The sequence below is a fragment of the Miscanthus floridulus genome, chromosome 19, assembly GCF_019320115.1.
Source record: "Miscanthus floridulus cultivar M001 chromosome 19, ASM1932011v1, whole genome shotgun sequence".
Taxonomy (NCBI): Eukaryota; Viridiplantae; Streptophyta; class Magnoliopsida; order Poales; family Poaceae; genus Miscanthus; species Miscanthus floridulus.
Genome location: NC_089598.1, coordinates 12,609,444 through 12,631,432, shown reverse-complemented (window position 1 = coordinate 12,631,432; position 21,989 = coordinate 12,609,444). Strand labels below are relative to the sequence as shown.

The window sequence follows — 21,989 nt, the reverse complement described above, 5'->3', positions numbered from 1 at the left end:
TTCCAGACAGGGCCTTAGTTGCTATTACTGTTTATCCCATTTGGTTTCAGGCCCGTCCAAAATGCACATTAGGCCAGCGAGGCCAAAGCCTATAGCTGGATTGGGCCGACCCGTAGCCTTGCAAATTGTACACTAAATCTTTGGAAGAATTTTGTTTCAAGGATGGCCCAAAATGCACAATAGACCAGGCAGACAAAGCCTATAGCTGAATTGAGTCGGCCCGTAGACTTGCAAGTTATACACTAACGGGTTGTTCGGCTAATGGTTTTTGTGGCTGATAAGTCGGGTAATGCTATTTTGTTGTGAGAGAAAATACTATGCCATGGCTGATAGGTTCAATCGAATAGAGCCTAAATCTTTAAAGAAAAGATATTAAGGTCACATTTATGATTACTCAACATATATTGTATAGATATAAAATTTCATAAATACTTAAAAAAAGAGTTGATGAGAGGGGTTACAAGCGAACTAGAACAACCCGCGAAGTGGATCCAATGTGGGAATCCAAGGGGGAAAGCAAACCCACGCGGTGGGTCCAACACGGGAAACCCTAGGGAGAAGGCTTGTCCATCCACTGAGAGGATAAGAGAAGCCTAACTTGAGCCACATCTTTGCCGATACATATCGGGCCAGCCCATCGGAAGCGAGCTCCCTAGGCCGAAGTAGCCTCTTTATGTGCCCATAAGCAACAGCTCTGCCCTTGCCCCTGGGCCGAAGCCTGGGCATGGAGCGGGGGCTTCCAGTTGCCCCCTTTTGTGCCCATGAGCAACTGGAAGCCCCCGCTCCGTGCCCAGGCTCAAACTTGCAGCCCAGCCCCGAAAGGGCGTTGTCGCTCACCAACTCCTTTGCCCTCCTATAGCCGGAGTGTCAGGCAGCGTAGTGTTTGATCCAGCGAGTAAAGATGTCGTATAGGATATTTGGATATTAATAAAAATAAATAAATTACAGAATTCATCAGTAATCCGTGAGACAAAATTATTTAGCTAAATTAATCCGTCACTAGCACATGTAGCTCCACATTGTCAAATCATGGACTAATTAGGCTTAAAAAATGCGTCTCGCAAAACAGTCTTAATCTATACATTTAATTTCGTAAATAGACTATATTTAATACTCCATATATATATCCAACAACTAAAGTTTACTAAACAAGAGGCGCAAGCTGCGTGCCTGCATTATGGAAAGCTGCGGATTAGGCGCGGCTTTCGGTCACGCATGCGGCCCTGTTCACTTGCAGTACTTTCTTTCGGTCATGGTTTTTAGCAAAGCGATCGGGCCAATGCATCTTTGGCTTTCTTCGATCGTCGTGAATGGCAAGACTTGGATCTATCGTCGTGATTCTGATGCCCCGGCCAAGCGCTGGTACCGTAATTAGCAAAGATATTGACTGGACATGGTCACAAGTCAAAGAAACATCAATTGCCTCTGTATGTTTTTTTTTTCTTATTACTTCTTGTACATTAAAAAAAACAAGGGTTAATTTTTATGGTAGGCATTTGAACGCACATTCAGCAGATGTTAAGACTAGAGAGGATGACATGGTGATGTTGGGTAAGACAATAGGCCATTGCATGCGTGACGACGACCTAGTTAAACCAGCCAACTATGGGGTGTGAAAATTCAATATTGATGTCATAGTGAATCGATATGCCCTATGATTAATCCACTTGTCTTCTTTTCCTCCTTTTGTAAAGACGAGTACATGTACTAGCAAAGGCAAATATAGTGTAGAATTTGCTCTAATGTTAGTTAAGTCCTCAATATTTCATCAAACACTTGGAAGGTTGAAACTGTACCGTGTAAACTTGGCCGTGGCTACATCATACTTAGGAACACCAGCAATCCAGCGGCGATCAGGTATAGACAAATTTATTTATACCTTACCTAGACGACATCGGTAAGAATTTGAATATGGATAATGGATACCCACCAATAGATATTACAACTACTACAGAAAAACTTAACCGGGGCGTTTTGTTTTGGAGCTCGGAGGCAGGCGAGCTCCATTATTTAGTGGCCGGTAGCCTGCCCAGCAACCACCTCGATTAATCATTAACGGAGGCTGGCAACCTAACGTGACCGCCTCGGTTAACACAACAGCCTTGGTAAATCACTAACCGAGGCAGGCATTCTAACGCAACCGCCTCGGTAAATCTGGCCCAGCTCACTAGCCCACACCAACCCACTACCATCTTCAATATATAAACTGAAAGCATCTAGGCCCCTAGTTGGATTTCGGTGATTAATGTCAATACAAGATTACTATGACTAACGTGTGTTTTGCAGAGGCAATTAAGTTAGGTCATGGTAATGGAGATCGATTGGGCAATCAAGGTTGTCATGCCCCTACAATGGAAATCGTTTCGGTTCTCAAAGGATGGACGACAAGGTTAAGGATGACTAGTTCTAAGTGTCAATTGGAGTTGGAGAGACACTTAGAGTAGTTTAGGACTTTGTTTTTCCTTTGGCTGTACTATGAAGGGGGGTATGAACGGGTAGCTTGACCTAGTTGAGTCTAGTGAGTTAGGTGTGGTGCACACTTGTTAAAACTAGCTCTAGGTAGCTCCTATGAATGCCTAAGATCCTTTGGAGCAAACTTCATTCACATATGTTCGAAAGTTGGAAGTGAATGGAGTGTCAAACACTGACCGGACGCTGGCTCCGGTGCGACCGGACACTGGCCGCAGGGTTCGGTCAGTTCATTTGACTGAGGTGATTAAGTCTAGGGTGACCGGACGCTGGAAGGTCGTGTGATCGGACGCTGAAGGCCAGCGTCCGGTCGACTCCAGTAAGGGTCCAGACTTGAGAAAGTGCGACCGGACGCGTCCGGTCAATACTGACCGGACCCTGAGGGTTCAGCGTCCGGTCGAGTCCAGTAAGGTTCCAGTAAGGGTTTTATGCGACCGGACGCGTCCGGTCAGTGCTGACCGGACCCTGCCAGCGTCCGGTCGACTCTTTACTACTGGTTCGCGGGTTGAACTGACTGGAGCGTCCGGTCATCACGACCGGAGCGTCCGGTCATCCCGCAGAAGCTCATAACGGTTCGTTTTTCAGGCTGCCTTATAAATAGAAGCTCCACTCGTGAGTGGAGCAACTTTTGCTCATTCCAACAGCTGAGAAACACGTTTGTGAGTGCAAAAAGAGCAAGGTCCTAGTGAGGTGTTTGTGATTTGAGAATCCAAGAGAGTAGCCTCACTAGCAAATCAAGAGTAGCAAAGTGTGCATCCATCTTCTCATTAGGCTTCGCGTGGTCAAGTGAGAGTTCGTGCTTGTTACTCTTGGTGATCGCCATCACCTAGACGGCTTGGTGGTGATTGGGAGTTCGGTGTTCACCCGGCGGAGCTTGTGGGTGACCCAACTCAAGTTGTGAGCGGCTTTGGGTGATTCGCCGCGACGGAGTGTCGAAGAATCAACCCGTAGAGAGCACTTGATCCTTGCACGGATCAAGGGGGAGCTACACCCTTGCGCGGGTGCTCCAACGAGGACTAGTGGGGAGTGGCGACTCTCCGATACCTCGGCAAAATATCGCCGCGTTCTTTTCTCTCTCTATTTACTTTGAGCACTTACTTTGAGTATTTACTTTGAGCAATTCAATACTTGCTTGACATCCATAGAATTGCTTGCTAGAGTAAGTTTGGAACATAGGTTGCGAGGTTGTTGTGCATTAGTTTGATATAAACATTTTTCTAGGCACAAAGGGTTAATTGGGCTATCCGTAGGATTTGATTATTGCAAGAGAATTTAGAATTAGCCCAATTCACCCCCCTCTTGGGCATCTTGATCCTTTCATAAACGAAATTAGAAACCCTAAACACTCCACTCGCCCTCCTCTCCTCACTCCACTCTCCAGAGCGACGGCGCCCCACCCTCTCCAGAGCGACAGCGCGCCTCCCTCTCCCCCAACGAGGGGCACACGGGATTGCCTCCTCTCCCTCCCCACCCCTCCCTCTCTCCCACTTGACCGCGTCCCTCCCTCTCCCCCAGAGATGACGGGATGACCTCCCTGTGGTGTGCGGAGCCCGGATCCTCCTCCAACGACGGTGGCGTGTGGGGAGGCCGGCTCCTCCAACGGCGGTGGCGCGTGAGGAGCCCGGCTCCTCCTCCAACAGTGGGGCGGCGCACAGAGCCCAGCTCCTCCTCCAACAGCGGTGGCGCGTGGGGAGGCCAGATCCGGCTCAGCTCCCTCTTCTCCCTCCCCGAGCGACGCGGATCCGGCAGCGGCGACGCGTGGGGAGGCCGGATCCAGCGGCGGCTCGCTCTTCTCCCTCCCGAACGGTGCAGATCCGGTGTGGATAACAGCGGAGCACGCGCCCCAGCGACGGATCGAGTGACGACGGCGACAACCCGTGGATGGGCTCGGCGGGCCTGTGGATGAGCTCGCTAGGCTTGTCCACGGGTTTTCCTTTTTTATTTGATTTACCGAGGCGGGCGACCCACTGCCTCCGTTAAGGCCAGATTAACTGTGACCTTTTTGCGGAGGCGGATGGGATGTCGGCCTTGGTTAATCATTTTTTCCCACCTCGGTTAAGTTTTCTGCAGTAGTGTACCACTTAGGTGCTTGGCCATATGTGGCCCCTATGCTCCACCTCCGGCCCTTCGCTATGTGTCTGCGCATGTGGCTTACGCATGTCGACTGCCATCAGCCACAAGGTCGCTCGTGATCAAGTGAGTCATCAGAGGGCCAACGAGGAACAGAGACTGCCCAAAAAGTGGGATTTTGGGCTGGGTGGGCCCTTTTTTACTTCTTTGAAGCTCGTTGGAACCATACTAGCAGCCAGACGCGACGCAAAATCTGGATTCCACTTTGTCTTTGACCTCCCGACTGGTTCAGCCGTGCATCCGTGGCAAACATTCCTAGGGGGTTCAATGGGTCTAGCGGCGGTAGGGGGCTCGAGCCTCCCCTTGCCACACTGCTGGATCCACCCTTAGTTGTGTGACAAGCATTTGAACACATTCTGCGGATGTAAAGAGGATGACATCCGGGTTATTAAAACCTACTGTCGTTTCCTCTCACTAAATCGCTTTGGGTATCTTTGGGTTGTTCCACGTACCACTACCTATTTTGTAGAAAAGCCCCCTAAATTTTTAGAAACTAACATGTGGTTTAGTTCATCGATCCTAGGCAATACTACCTTGATCCATAAATAAATCAAATTCTAGAATTGTCCAAGCTTTTATAAGTTTGATGAAATTTATAGAAAAAGAATATAAACATTTATGACACAAAATTAGTCACCCTGTTCGCTGATGCTGAAATTTGGCTTATGCTGATGCTTATGCTGAAATGTTGTGAGAGAAAAATACTGTTCCATGGCTGAAAAGTAGTTCTGAATAAGCTCAAGCGAACAGGGCCAGTATGATTAGATACACAATGAAATAATATTTTCATAGCATACTTATTTGATGCCATAGATATCCATATTCTTTTTTATAAAGTTAGTTAAATTTATAAAAGTTTGATTTAGAATAATTCTAAAAGTTTGATTTAGAACAACAAGTCTTGAACACTGGCCCTATTCGGCTTACCCAGAAATCGTCTTGTTCGGCTTATTTTTTTAGCCGGAACAATATTTTTCTTTCTCAACAATTCAGCCAGAACAGTGTTTTTCAATCAGTTTCAGCCAAGTTTCAGTTTACGTGGACCTTCGAGCCATGTATACTAACTGTCGTGATGGAGCTTATCGCCTTGTTTGTCCTCGCTCTGTCTGTGAGTTGCGCCATCGCTTTTCTGCAGGAGCTTATCGTTTACTGTTGCTTGGTTTATAGTTGGTGTGGAGCATAAGAGATTTGCTAACCTCTTTTCTAGGGAACTCGTTGTCCAACTAACTATCCAAGCATTTGCGTTTGCTTTACATTTTTCAATAGAAGCTAGAAATAATTTCTTTCACACACAAAAGAGCCGACGAGAGTGGAGGTGATTATAAGTTAAGAATAATTTCTTTGACAAACCAAAGAGTTGGTCTATGTCCCAAGTTACCCAAAACACATCTCTTTGTCAAAAATAAATCGTGTTTAGCCAAAATTATTATTAAAAAAAAGAGTTAGTTAAGAGGGGTTAGTGAGCGAACCAGAACAACCCATGTGGAGAGCCCTCCATATGGAAAGCCCAAGAAGAAACAACCCATACGGAGGGCCCTCCATATGGAAAGCCCCCCTAAGCCCAAGAAGAAGCTTAACATCGGTGTTATAAACATGTTAGCGGTTAGTACATTTTCCTCACCGTCTCTCATGATCAACATAGTAGATAAAAGTAGTAGAACAAGTAGACATAAGATAAAGAGACTATTCTTGATAGGGAAGACACGAGATAGGGAGACTATTCACATCGGTGTTATAAAACATGTTGTTAGCGGTTAGGACATTCCCCTCACCATCTCTTATGATCAACATAGTAGATGAAAGTAGTAGAACAAGTAGATACAAAATAGGAAGACTATTCTTTATTCCTCTCTGTAAGGAAAATGGACCCTTGGCCTATTTACTTTGGATTTTGGTGTTTGATGACCAACACAACCAAATTGTACTAATGAATTTACAAGTGATTGTTTTATAGTTCAATAGGGTGCAAGATATGACTTGGACGAAGGCAACGTGATGATCCGATGATCAACACCACAAGCAAGACCTTAGAAGCACAAGAGAAGACTCAAGATATCAAGCAAAGTCCAAGCACGAAGATAGGAACCAAGCCGTACGTAAGATCGCGAAGAAACGAGCTCACAGAGGTGATCGGACACTGGACCGGACGCTGGAGGAAAGTGATCGGACGCTCCGATCAAGAGGCTCGGCAACAGGCGTGACCGGACGCTGACGGCAGATCAATCGGACGTAGGACAACAGAGTTCGGTTGAGTACAGAAAGGTTCCAGAGCGATGATACTGCAACCGAACGCGTCCGGTGGCATGTGACCGGACGCTGGCAGCGTCCGATCAGTGGATCACGGCTCCAACGGTCAGGACGACAGGACGCGTCCGATCAGGATGACCTCAGCATCCGGTCAGTAGTAGAAAAGCAGGATTTCATCCCCAACGGCTATTTTCTCATTGGGACTTATAAATAGACCTCCCAACCGGCCATTTGAGAAGTGTGGAGCTGAGAAAACATATCAAGGGTGTTGATACACCATTTTAGTGATCTCCACTTGTATAGTGCTTAGTGTTTCATTAGGTGATTAGCGTAGGTGCTTTATGAAGCGCTTAGGTTGATTAGACCACCGCTTTGCTCTAGGTTAAGGCCTAGTGTTTAGTGAGGTTTGCATATCTCTTACCACTCGGTGCTTGCGCGCACCATTGTTGTATATCGGAGGGGCTTGTAGTCTTGCGAGATCACACCAACCACGTTTGTGGTGTGGCCGCCACTGTGTACTGGAGGGAACAAGGCCCGCGGTGTTTCGGTTGGAAGCTTGATAGTGAAGACGGCGGGGAGCATCCGGGAGAGGCTTGTGGAACGCATGTCGGAGACCCACTTGAGCGTGGGGAAGGTCCAAGGCTATCTATAGAGTTACCCGACTGGGAGCTTGGCCCTTGCGAGGGATTCCTTGCGAGGGGCTCCAACGAGGACTAGGGGGAAGCTTGCGCGCTTCTCGATACCTCGGTAAAAATACCGGAGTCGTCGATGGGAGTTTGCATATCTCTACCTACTCTTTAGCTTCTGCATTTACATTGATTACATTACTCCTTTTTGCGGTAGAGATGACAATACACTAGCAAAACCATAGTTGCACATTTAGATAGTTTATCTTTTGCATATGTTGCTAGGGTTAGAAAAAGAGGTCATAGTTTAGAGTTAGAATTTTAAGTTGCCTAATTCACCCTCTTAGGCGTCGCGGTCCTCTTTCAATTGGTATCAGAGCCGGTTGGCTCAATTTGGATCTTTGGCTTAACCGCTGTTGAGCCGACGCTATTTAAAGTGGTTGGGATGGATACCTCTAGGCCTCCGTACTTTGACGGCACTAACTTCCCCTATTATAAAGCTAGAATGACTTGCTACCTTGAGGCGGTTGATTTAGGAGTTTGGAGAGTCACTCGTGACGGAATGAAAACCATTAAGAATCCCGATAAACCCACGAAGAGTGAAGAAAATGAAATTCATTTTAATGCTAGAGCTAAAAATTGCTTATTTGAATCATTTAGTATGGACGTATTTAACCAAGTGTTCACTTTAAATATGACACATGAAATTTGGTTAGAACTCCAAGAGCTCCATGACGGCACATCTAATGTCCATGAGCAAAAACATTGTCTAGCTAAACAAAATTATGATTCATTTACAATGAATGATGATGAGCTCGTTCGTGATATGTATTCTCGTTTGAATCTAATTATCAATGAGTTCCATTCAATAGGATTAATAAAGTTAGATGATGCGGACATCGTGAGGAAGATCATCTCCGTGCTACCACAAAATAAATATGCAAGCATCATCACCATCCTTCACAATATGGAGAACTTGAGCACCATGGCCCCGGGCATAGTCATTGGCAAGATAGTGGCATCTAAAATATCATGTAAGATGGGTCAAGGCGAAGCCTCTTCATCGAGCAAAGGCAAAGCTCTCGCATATAGCGAGAAAAAGAAGATGAAGGGCAAGCAAGTTGAGACAAGCTCAAGCTCCTCAAGTGAAGTTGAAGAAGAAGATGAGGATGAGGATGAAGATTCAAGTGAAGATGATGAATCTTCCTCCTCCACCTCCGACCTTGATGAAGAATCAATCAAACTAATCAACAAGGTGGAGAAGATGATCCAAAGGCTCAATGTCATGGTTGTGCCCATCCAAATCCAAGATCTCATTTTCACCAATTAAAGAAATGAACAAAGAAAGAGAGGATGCTATGGATACGGCGAGTTGGGGAACTTTGTGGAAGTTTATCTAAACAAGCCCACACTCAAGACAAAGAAGAAGGCATGCAAGAACCAAGCCCTCACATCAATAAGGTCATGGGATGATTCTTCAAGTGAATAAGAACAACATCACAAGAGACGAGGGCGCAAGCACTCATCATCAAGCTCTTCTCGTATGTGCCTTATGGCATGAGATAACGAAAGCTCATCCTCTAGTGAAAGTGATAGTAATGATGAAATGCCTTCTTATGATGAAATTGTGCAACAAAATCTTAATTATGCTAAAATTTGCACTGGTCAACAAAAGAAGCTCGAAAAATTAAAAGAAAAGCTAAATAGTTCACAAGAAGCATACAAAACTTTGTTTGAACAATATGAGAACTTTGCTCATCTCAATGTTGAACTATCTACTAAAATTGAGCAACTTAAGGCTAGTGCAACAACAAATGCATGCACAATCAATGATGAGCAACTTGTAAAGAAAAATGAAAGATTAAAAGAAAAGTTAGCTAGCTCACAAGATGCTTATAAAAGTTTGCTTGCTAAAATAGAAACCATGTGCAAACATTGTGATGAGCTAACTAATAAAGTTACTAATCTTGAAGCCGTTAGTACAACCCTCACCAAGGCATCTAAAAAGAAAAGCTCTATCTTTAACATGCCTAAAAAGGATGCTTCTACTTCATATAATGACTTATATTTAGACTCATCTTTGTGCAACCAAGTTTGTGTTGAGAAAGTTGTTGTAGATACATGCACACAAGAGGTTGCAAAGGAGAATAAGCAACTCAAGCAAGAAGTAGCTCGCCTCACCAAGGACTTGACTCAAGTGAAAGGCAAGACGAAGCAAGCCCAACTTCATCAAGATAACACCATCAAGGGAGTGAAGAAGCTTGATGAAGGACAAACCGTGGTTTGCTATGTGTACCACAAGGAAGGTCACAAGTCCTATGAGTGCAAGGTGAAGAATAGGGGAGGAGCAAAAAAGAAAGCGAAGAAGCAAACAAGCAAGCTCTCCAACACCTACACCAACAAGGTGGACAAGAAGGCCTCCACACCATACTTGTTAAAGAAGAAGAAAAATGATAAGGTGGTGGCCATCAAGGTGAACAAGCAAGCCAACAATAAGGGTAAATGCTTTTGGGTGCCAAAGGAAATCATTTCCAACATGAAGAGGACCAAGAAGGTTTGGATCCCAAAAGAGAAGTGAGAAGTCCAATGGACTATGGGGAATTTGGAGACTTGGCAAAGTATGGATGCATTTCATGGAGTGCATCATGATGGACAAAATTATTGCCAAGTAGGTGAGTGAATACTATGGACCCAAATCCCCCTTCCCATGTTAGGTAACTAGATTCAATTTCCTTCAAGTAGTATCAATTTGTATTTTCTACAAGTGGTATTTCTTACAAATTGGTATCTTTAAGCATCTAGTTACTTTTCTCATGCCTATTTTTGCATTTGCATGCTTATATCTTTTGTCATTCATACACTAGGTATATCTTATGGTAGGCTTGCTCGGTTTCATTCTTAGCCCTTGGAGCAAACCTACATGGTTTAAAATTGTTTAGGAGTATGGCACATAGCTTGTCTTTTGATTGTTCATCTAATATGTGCCAAAGTCCAAATTGTAGATAATTTCTCCCGAATATCATCTTTGAAAATGATTCTCACATTCATGAGATGTCATCTTTCAAGTGGTATTATTGATTCTAAAATCAATATGCATGACTTCTATAAGTATCCCGCACTTGTTTGCACAAATTTGGGGAGAGGTTACTCTACAAGTTGGATGCTTTGAGACTAACACCTTTTCAAGCTTATCATGTGTGTAGTAGTCTCATTGCAAGGAAAATGGAGTCCCCAGAGTTAAGCATCATACTTCAAATATTCATCACCTATTGCAAGTGGTAGAAATCAAATTGGTTTCCACATGTGATATTTCTAAACCGATATCATCATGTTGATTTCATTTTGATATTTATATGCTTTCTCCATGCATTATATAGATTAAATTCCCTTGAGCAATAATTTGCCAAATATGCATATGCCTTACTTTCTACCATATGTATGCATATATTTAGGGGGAGCTTAATCTATATATTGTGAGAGTCAAATTTTATGACCTATTCCACTCTACATACAAAAGATCATAAAGTTTGACCCTCCCTTGTGCTACTAATGTCTTTCTTTTTGGTGTTTGATTCCAAAGGGAGAGAATTTAGAGGACCAAAAGCAAGCATTAATTTGTAGGGCCATAAGCTAGATCATAATAATTTACAAGTGGTAATGGTCTACAAATGGTAATGGTTCGAGAAAAGGAGGATAGTGGATTATGGATTAGTCTATGTAATGGGGAGAATTTGTAGGAAGCAAGGCATAAATCCATAATGCCACATGGGGACATTTGTAAGGGCAAGATAAGTTGTTATGTAGTATCTTTTAGTCTTACAAGTAGTGTCTTTTAGCATCATATAACATTGTCCCTTGCATTGCATCCTAGCAAGTAGATAGTTTTTAAATTCCAAAATTTTATTATTTGCTTACTTTGGTCGTGTTGTCATCAATCACCAAAAAGGGAGGGAGATTGTAAGGAAAATGGACCCTTGGCCCATTTACTTTGGATTTTGGTGTTTGCTGACCAACACAACCAAATTGGACTAATGAATTTACAAGTGATTGTTTTGTAGTTCAATAGGGTGCAAGATATGACTTGGACCAAGGCAACGTGATGATCCGATGATCAACACCATAAGCAAGACCTTAGAAGCACAAGAGAAGACTTAAGATATCAAGCAAAGTCCAAGCACAAAGATAGGAACCAAGCCATACGCAAGATCGCGAAGAAACGAGCTCACAGAGGTGACTGGACGCTGGACCAAACGCTGGAGGAAAGTGACCGGACGCTCCGATCAAGAGGCTCGGCAACAGGCGTGACTGGACGCTGGACTGGACGCTGGCGGCAGATCGACCGGACGTAGGACAACAGAGTCCAGTCAAGTACAGAAAGGTTCCAGAGCGGCAATACTGTAACCGGACGCGTCCGGTGGCATGTGACCGGACGCTGGCAGCGTCCGATCAATGGATCGTGGCTCCAACGGTCGGAACGACCGGACGTGTCCAATCAGGACGACCTCAGTGTCCGGTCAGTAGCAGAAAAGCAGGATTTCATCCCCAACGGCTATTTTCTCAGTGGGGCTTATAAATAGACCCCCAACCGGCCATTTGAGCAGTGTGGAGCTGAGGAAACATATCAAGGGTGTTGATACACCATTTTAGTGATCTCCACTTGCATAGTGCTTAGTGTTTCATTAGGTGATTAGCGTAGGTGCTTTTGCAAAGTGCTTAGGTTGATTAGACCACCGCTTATACGCTTGCTCTAGGTTAAGGCCTAGTGTTTAGTGAGATTTGCATACCTCTTACCACTCGGTGCTTGCGTGCACCATTGTTGTACATCGGAGGGGCTTGTAGTCTTGCGAGATCACACCAACCGCGTTTATGGTGTGGCCGCCACTGTCTACCGGAGGGAACAAGGCCCGCGGTGTTTCTGCCGGAAGTTTGATAGTGAAGACGACGGGGAGCATCTGGGAGAGGCTTGCCGGAAGGCACGTCGGAGAGCCACTTGCGCGTGGGGAAAGGCCCGAGGTTATCCACGGAGTTACCCGACCGGGAGCTTGGCCCTTGCGAGGGATTCCTTACGAGGGGCTTGCGCGCTTCTCGATACCTCGATAAAAATAACGGAGTCGTCGATGGGAGTTTGCATATCTCTACCTACTCTTTAGCTTCCGCATTTATATTGATTACATTACTCCTTTTTGTGGTAGAGATAGCAATACAGTAGTAAAACCATAGTTGGACATTTAAATAGTTTATCTTTTGCATAGGTTTTGCTAGGGTTAGAAAAATAGACCATAGTTTAAAGTTAGATTTTTAAGTTGCATAATTCATCTCTCCTCTTAAGCATCGCGGTCCTCTTTCACTCTCGCTATGGCCGACACAAACAGCCCGACTTATGGCCGCTTGAAGGCGAGCTCCTTGGGCCAAAGCTAGCTTTGTGTACGGGCTCTCAAACTCACGACCCTGGGTCTAAGGCCCAATTAATTCCTCTTAAGGAAAGAACTGGGGCATATTATGCCTTGTCACTTGACAACTCTTTTGCCCTCCGGTAGGAGGGAGTTATAGGCGTGCGCCACCACGCCTGGCGATATAGCTGCAGCCCTTGTTATTCGGACCGGACCAGACCGGCGGTTCGACCGCTAAAAGACCGAACCAGAGCCTACAACGGTCCGGTTCACTTAAAAGACCGTCTGTGCAATCGAACCGCTATAAACCGGTTGAACCGGCCGGTTTTTTGTAGAACCGGTGAACCGGGCGGTTCCATGCGAACCGGTGTGGTTTGGAAATTTTCCAAAATTACCCCTCTGTGCATTCAGGATGACCTTATTTAGGTAGGGGTATTATTGGAAATTACTCTTTAGGGTTGTTTTGGCGCTGGAGTGACTCAGTGGGAGGGAAAATTTTCCCCTTTTCGTTTCTGGGCGGCGGCGCGGGGCTTCTGCGCGTGCGCCGTGGTGGCGAGGGACTGAGGCCTGAGGGTGAGGGACTTGGGACTGAGGGGTGAGGGCCGAGGCGCTCGGTGGTCGGTGCTCTTGCCGGCTGTTGGCTACGGGCTATGCCTCTGCGCCTGAGGCCTGAGGCCTAAGGGTGAGGGACTGAGGGGTGAGGGCCGAGGCACTCGGCGGTCGGCGCTCCTGCCGGCTGCTGGCTGCGGGCTACGCGCCTACGCCTCTACGGGCGGGTCGCGGGACGCGGCGTCGCGCGCGACCGCGACGAGCTGCGACTGCGAGCGGAGCGCGACCGGCGACCGCGGTGACCCTGCGTGCGACAGTGCGCATGGCGGTGAGGGACTGTAGGCGGCTTCAGCCGTCAGCACTACGACGAGCGACCAGTCTCCATCTCCACGACTGTAGAGCTTGCTATTCTTCGATGATCAGAAGCATGGCTAATGGTGAGCATTAACTAGCATCTCTGTTCTCCACTCTCTAGTCTCCAGTATCCAAGGCATGCAGCAACAGGCGGGGAATGGGCTTCCGATGGATGGAGAGCTAGCTATAGTTGCTCCTCCTCGGCCTACGTTCGCACGCAGTGCAGCACAGCAGTAGAAGCTACTCCTACTAGTACTGCGGGCACTGGAGCGCGCAGCGAGGCCGGTGACCAGCAGGGTCTAGGTCCATGGAAGTGGAGGGCATGGGCGACTGACTGCCCGGCGTAAATTCGAGTTTGACGTTGCGTCCATGCGCCATACTCTCCACTCATGCAGCCACTGTGGCAGTGTTCTCCTGATCTGATTAGTTTAGGATTGTTTCTACAAGATTTGGCTAGTAACAAATATGTTCCATTTCTTAGCTGCTGGACTGCTGGTAACTTGTCTTCCCCTTTCTTGTGCATATAGTTGATTCTTCAGCGACTCCAACTCCGGGTGACACTGACAGTGGCCAGAACCAAATTGCAACACCTACTACTCAAGAGGCATCTACAGAAGTGAGGACAAGAAAGAAATCTGATCCAGCATGGGGATATTGTACACTGATCACTGAAGGAGGAAGAAAGAAGATCAAATGCATGTTCTATAATGATGTATTTGCAGGAGGAGGAATCCATCGTTTCAAGGAGCATTTAGCCAAATGGCCTGGTAATGTGGCAGCATGTAAAAAAGTTGATCCTGAGGTTGAGCATACAATGTATCAAAACCTGGTTGATTGGACTGAGAAGAAAAAGAAGGCACAATAGGACTATGAGGAAGGGAATGCATATGGGCCAGAACCTGGAGAACAAGATGATGTTGTTGAAGTCTCTGTTGCTAATGAACCTGGAGCCCCTTCTCGGCGTGTTGCTGCTGCACCTACAGGAAACAAAGGAAAAAAGAGACCTGCAGCTGCAACTCCTAGTGTTGGCAAGTACTTCAAGCCTAGAACTGGCCCAGGGGATCAACCAACAATTAAGAGTGTTCTTCAAGGGGAAGCAGTCAAGGAGAAGACAGATTTGTGCATGGCAAGATGGTTCCTTGATGCCACTATTCCATTCAATGCAAGTAATTCCATTTTTTACCAACCCATGATTGATGCTGTGTGTGCATATGGTTCTGGATACAAGGGGCCAAACTTTAATCAGCTGCGTGGTTCATTGCTTGCAAAATTAGTTGTGGAAACTAGGAATTTTGTTGATGGTTTCCGCAACACTTGGAGGGAAACTGGTTGCACTATTATGGCTGATGGGTGGACTGACAGAAAGAGAAGGACCCTCATCAACTTCTTGGTCTATTGTCCCAAAGGTACTGTTTTTCTCAAGTTAATCGATGCCACTGATAGCTCCAAAACTGCAGATTTCTTGTTTAGATTATTCAAAGATGTGGTTCATTTTGTTGGGCCTGAAAATATGGTTCATTTTGTCACTGATAATGCCTCAAACATGGTTGCTGCTGGTAGAAGGATAGAAGATGAGTTCCCATCCATTTATTGGTCCCCTTGTGCTGCCCATTGTGTCAATTTGATATTGCATGACTTTGGTAAGGAGGATGTAGTGAAGACCACCGTAGCTCATGCATCAATCATTACAAAATATGTCTACAACCATTGCTTCCCATTGTATTTAATGAGGAAGTTCACTAAAGGTCATGAGATTCTTCGTCCAGCCCAAACTTGTTTTGCTACTAATTTTATTGCTTTGCAAAGCATATATAAGCACAAGGCTGATGTGCATGCAATGGTTATCTCCAATGAGTGGACAAACTGTGCATATTATAAGGAACCAAAAGCCAAAAAATTCACTAGAGCTGTGCTAGATCAAAAGTTCTGGAAAAACTGTGCTATTGTTTGCCAATTATCAGAGCCACTAGTTCGGGTGCTGAGAATAGTGGACAGCGATGAGAGACCTGCAATGGGATATCTATTTGCAGGATTCCATGCTGCAAGAGATGAAATTGAAAAGAGATTTCAGCGAAAGAAAGAGTTTGTAAAGCCTTTCTTGGAATACATGGATGCACGGTGGGATAAGCACTTTGATAAGAATCTTCATGCTGCTGGCTTTTGGTTCAATCCTAATAACCAGTACAATCCTCAACTACGAGAGAAGTACAAGTTCGCTACTTCTGGAGTTCTTGATGTCATAGAGAGATATGCTGGCAAAGATGTTGCCCTTAGAAATATTTTGACAAAAGAAATGAAGACTTTTAGGAATGCAGAAGGTGATTTTGGGCGTGCAAGTGCTATAAATGATCGCTCGGGCATGCTTGCTGGTAACTTCATTCACTACATTGTTGTTCTTACTTTTCCAGTTCATTTAAGCATATTACTAACTTCTGTTTTTCACATAGATGAGTGGTGGGAAACTTATGGCTGCAGCGCACCAAACTTGCAGAAGCTTGCCTTGCGTGTGTTGAGCCAAACTTGTAGTGCTTCTGGATGTGAGAGGAGCTGGAGCTACTTTGAACATGTGCACTCCAAGAAAAGAAATAGATTAGAGCATCAAAGGTTAAATGATATTGTGTATGTTCATTGTAACCTGAGGCTGCGTCAAAGGTACCCCTTCTCTTGAAAGACTAAAACTTGCATAGCTAGCTGCTAGCCTATTCTATAACCTGAAAATAATATTGTCAGTATGTACTATTTGAACATTAGGTCCAAGATCAGGACTAGAAATTATGACCCAATAAGTTTGGAACAAATTGGAATGGGAAATGAAGCTTGGATCTTAGAAGACAGTCCACCTCGCCTTAACTCGGAAGAGTTGAACGCCTTTCGCAGTGAACTATCCGCACTAAGTATACAATGCAGTGATGGTAATGTCTCTTGTCAATTGTGAAATAAATTCAACTCACATACCAGTTTTTTTTTTGCTTATTTAACATCATGTCTATGTTGAAAAAAATAGAATTGGTGCTGGACTTGAATGCTATTGAGGCTGATGCCATGGAAGACAGTGACGAGATTCAGGACATTCAGGACCAGGAAAGGCCCCAAAGGGATGAAGATCTATTTGATTTTGATGGTATGGCATTTGATGTTGGTGGATCAAGTGCTTGTTATGCTGCACCACGAGATGAATGGGATCCTGTGAATTTTGATGGAGTACCATCTAGCTATCATGTTTTCTGATTGTGTTCGTAATCTTTTTAGCACGAACTTGTTTGGAACTTTTAGCATGTCGGTGTGTTATCAGTTAGCATGCACTTGATATTTTGTATTAAAGAACCTGAGGTTGTGTTGCTGTGAGCCATGAGCCCGTGACTATTTCTATGATGTATGAATATGAACTATGTATGAAGCGAAACTTATATTATTGTTATCGGTCACTTGATGTTTTGAATTAACATGTCATTTTATATATATATATATATATATATATATATATATATATATATATATATATATATATATATATATATATATATATGTATGAATCCAATTATTAATTATAGCATATATATATATACACCGGTTCATAGTATTTGTGACCGGTTCAACTAGTCCGGTCCAATACAATCGGACCAGCGGTTCAACCGGTTCTATACGGTTGGACCAATGAACCAATGAACCAATGAACCGACAGCCTCGCCGGTTCGATCTCCAGTCCGGTCCTAAAAACTAGGGCTGCAGCGGCACCCCTATTCGGCACCCTATTCAAGCTGCATTGCTTAGCCTGCGATTGGCGGTACAGAACTGAACAAAATCCATGTGAATCGTGGGTTTCTCTATTCAGAAATGATATACAACACACATGTGTTTTAGCATAAAAAAATACATGAATTTTCTATCTCTCACTCTCTCAGCATCCTGCATAGCTCGTCGACGACCGCATGCTTGATGGCGCGGGCGGCGAGGGACTGGAGGCTGACGGCACTCCTGATGCTGGCCTGCATGGCCCGGACCGTCTCGAAGCGGACATCGGCCTGCAGAAGCGTGCGCGAGACGTCGTTGAGGCAGTCCAGCACCTCGCTCCGCGATTTGTTCTCTTATCCTTGCATAGAAAAAAAAAAATTTCTTGTGATCTGTGCATCTGTGATCTTGTGATTTGTAATTGTCTCGAGGTAGAAAAAAAGCTGGAGGTAGAAGGAGGATGGATGCTGTTGGATCTTAATTCTATGGTGTAAAAAAAATCATGTGTTGAAATTACTTAAAACATGGCTTTCTTCGTGTTTTCAGTCGAGAATCCCATGTGCCAGACTAGCTGCATCCTGGATCGTTAACTAAAGAAACATGACAACTATCGAAATCATTCAGGTTGTGTGAATCGTGATGGTAATGACTGACGAGTGACGACCGGGTCGAAAGCGGCCATCCGGATCCCCCTGTGTCAGCAATCCGGAGGCCCGAGGCATCTGCTGCACACCTCACAAACCCGAGGCCCTACTGAATACATGCACACCCAAGCCATGCAGGACCTAGTGCTGCCCTGAAGATCACTTCCAGTTCCAGATGAATCTGTCCCGCACTTGACTAAGGATGAATGTCTGTACCAAGGCCCAGATCGATCGATGAATCGATCCTGATGCATTCAGTTAGACAGTTAGTACTACTTTGATCACCGCTGTCACTGATCATCACAGCCTGTCAGGGCAGCAGCGCACCTCATCTCATGTCTCTCATAACCAACCCAGTTGCGTTCTACGGATCCTTAGTACTTCACCCAGGTGCCTGCATTAGAGCCAACAATTCAGCGAAACACCTTTCACTGTTGCTTTTTTTTTTAGCACCTTTCGCTGTTGCTTGGTCTGGTTGGCGTGGAGCCAAAGTAGCCAGGACCGTCGAAGCCCAGGAGCGAGGTGAGCGACCGCTTAGAGCCTCCAAAAATTAAATGGAGGGCCCCTCAAAGTCTACAATGAAGGCCCATATCAGTTTAGATTTCTAAGATTCAGCCTATGCCGGTCGGGGCAACTGAAGCGCTGCGTCTCAACTTTTTTTTTTTCAAACCGATAATTTCTCCATTTTCATCACTGAATAACAGAAATGCATCAGAGTTTTAGACGTTTCAGAAAGCACAAAAAAAAGGCCAGAACAAGCCTGCGGAACTAATAGAAAAGGCCTCAACGATTGCTTCAAAAAAGTTAGTATACATGTTGCATACGCTTTATGATCAGTAAAGCGAGGGAGACCTCTTTTTCAAAAAAAAAAAAGTTAATATACATGGCTCAAAGGTCGATGTATACCGAGTAGATCAAGGAGGGAAAGGCAGCGAGGCCGGTCTTGGTGCTCATCACAGTGTCCTGCATTGACTTGAGGCAACAGTCATGCGTGCTCAAGCGATATTCCAAGTCATTCCACCAACTTCAAAGACAAGTTCATTGAACATTGGTGTTGTGACGGAGCTTATCGTCACCTTGTTTCTCCTCACTCTGTCTGTGAGTTGCGCCATGGACCTGGCATCCCTTTTCTGCAGGAGCTTGCCACACACATGTCGCCAGCCGCCATGCAGCATCCAAAGAGGTTCAGGTCTTGTTTGATGTTGCAGTATTAACAAACCATAATATCAAGAAACTGTAGTTTTAGAATCATTGATGTGCAAAATCGTGGTTTAGAAAAAAGTGGTCCAGAGCAGAGTTTTTAAAACTCCAAAAAAACTACAATTTCAGCAACCATGGTATTCAAAACCATAAAATTTGTTGCACCCAAACACTTTATAGCACTCTAAAACCAAAGTATTTCACAAAATCATGCTATATTTTTCTAAAACTCCAAAAATACTTTGTATCCGCCCCATTGTCGCTTGGTCTGGTTGGCGTGGAGCCAAAGAGTCAAAGAGATTTACTAACTTTTTCTGGTGAACTCGTTGTCTAACTAACTGTCCAAGCATTTGTATTTTTTAGCACTTTTGAAGGACCGAAAAGCTGAGAGCGAGGAGGTGAATAGAAGCTAAAAACAATTTCTATGACTATAAGAGTTTCGCCTATGCTCCAAATTTCACCCAAAACAGCCCTATCTTGTAGCAAATCCAAGACCACACGGCCAAAGAGAAACTATTGAATATTGGAACAATGATAGGAAGGTCTAGCAACAAAGGCTCTATTCGCCTGAGCTTATAAACCAGAATCAGTCTTACTTTTTCAGCCATAGAACAATGTTTCTCTCTCACAATAAATCAGCCGTAGCAGCAATAATCCTGCCGAACAGAGCCAAAAGTGGAAGTTTAGCACATCAGGCCTCCAGAGAGTTTAAGGTGTGGTAGTTCAGCACTAATGTTCAATGAACTTGTCTTGTTTCTTTTCTTTTGTAAATATGGCTAACTGTAGTAGCGAAGGCAAATTATACATACATACTGTTTTGTATGGGTAATTTCTTGAAAACTTGTCACAAATAAGTCGTGTTTAGCCAAAATTATAAGGAAAAAAATTGATAAGAAAGGTTATTGGAACAATTCACATGGAGAGTCGTCTGTGTGGAACCAAGGAGAAGCTTTAACTTGGGCCTTATTCTTATGACCGAAGATTGAGCCGACCAATAATCACAAACTTGTCACAAGTAAGTCGTGTCTAGTTAGAATTATAATAAAAGAATAAAAAATGAGTTGGTAAGAGGGGTTGACTTGGGCCTTATCCTTATGGCCGAAGGTTAATCGCAAATTTGTCACAAGTAAGTCGTGTCTAGTTAGAATTATATATAATAAGAAAAATTAAGAAAAGAGTTGGTAAGTGGGGTTAGTGAGCGAACCCAAACATCCCACGAAGAGGGCCCTCTGCGTGGAAAGCTCAAGAAAAGGCTTTAACTTCGGCCTTATTCTTTTGGCCGAAGATTGGGCTGGGCCGATTAGTGACAATCGGCCGGCCTACCGCTGATGACGTAGCTTTCTTGGGCCAAAGCCGCCTTCATCTCATGAGCGTCATGGGTCCTCCGGCAAGAACCTACTCTCAACTTTGTGCACGGGCTCAAACTCACAACCCAGGCCCATGACCCGATTAATTTCCTCTTCCGGCAACTGGGCCATTGGCCTTGCCTCTGTACCAACTCTTTTGCCCTCCAATTGGCTGGAGTTACAGGCGAGCGCCACCAGGCCTGGCGACAAGGCTCGGCCGGCGTGCGTTTTCAAGCGGGCTTGCTTTGGCTGCGATTAGCGGTACGGGACTACTAAATGGGGCACCGTGGGTTTCTGTTTGGCGTTCTTCGTCTTTTTTTTTCTCAGTTGAAAATCTCATGCGTCACACTGGGGAAAATATCAGTCGTAATATCTTCAGTTGTGGGAGCACTTCGATTCGTTTTGTTAGTGACAATGGCTCTGCAGATGTAAAGAGGATGGCAAGCCAAATCATCCAGCTATTAGTTGTGTGATGATAATGCCCGAGTCGAAACCTGCCCTTTTATCGTTTCTGAATCCTGTGTGTCAGCAATTCGACTACCCGAAGCAAAACAGCAGGGGCGCTCTTGTGACTGCGAGCAGAGCGCAGTACATGCTCCAACTGTAGTGCTGGTTATGTGGTTGAAACTGTAGCCCAGGGAGGCCTAGCTTTGCGCCTTTGCACAAGGAAGAAGAAGGCACGGTACGTGGAGTAAATGCGCCGTGATAGCCGAATTTTTTATTTTTTAGTCTTTTTTTGAAAAATTTTCATAAATATGTCTCTAAAGATAAGATTTTAAAATCTGGACCCTTAACTCGGCGTCATCGTTGCTGGCGCCGAGCTTACACTGCTCGGCACGACGCAGACGTGGCGGTGACTTGGCAAGCAGCTCGGCGCCATAGATCCTGGCGCCTAGCTTGGCGCCGTAGATCCTGACGCCGAGGTGGTGTTTTAACCCCGGCCCCAACCTTTCTGCCCGAGCCTTCTTCCTCTTCTTTCTTCTCCCTCTCAGGTTTTTTCTCTCCCCATTTCGCCCTACCTCATGAATCGACATATTGGACCTTGTAAACTTTGATTTAATCCGTAGATCTTCGAGAGCAAGGTATCCTAGCTCCCCTCCTAGTTTTTTTTCGTATCGATTCGGTATATATTAGTCGGATTTTTTAACCTAAGAATTGTCATTACTTAGGGTTTCATGCAATTTTTAATATTTGTATTATACAACCGTAGGATGATGACAATGCGTGAAAAAGCTAGCAAAATTATGTAACCGCAGCGCATGTTGTTATGTTATGGGTTCATTGTTGTGCATCAAATGGGAAACC

At 44.9% G+C, this 21,989-nt stretch overlaps 1 protein-coding gene across 1 annotated transcript; it reads left to right on the top strand.

Annotated features, from left to right (window-relative positions):
- The first annotated feature begins 14,751 nt into the window (after positions 1-14,751).
- LOC136525565 (uncharacterized) lies at positions 14,752-16,993 on the top strand. Its single transcript, XM_066518507.1, has 5 exons — positions 14,752-15,171; positions 15,754-16,134; positions 16,213-16,417; positions 16,517-16,677; positions 16,770-16,993. Exons 1-5 carry the CDS (start codon positions 14,889-14,891, stop codon positions 16,991-16,993), a joined length of 1,254 nt encoding a protein of 417 aa, XP_066374604.1. The 5' UTR covers positions 14,752-14,888.
- Positions 16,994-21,989: the final 4,996 nt, after the last annotated feature.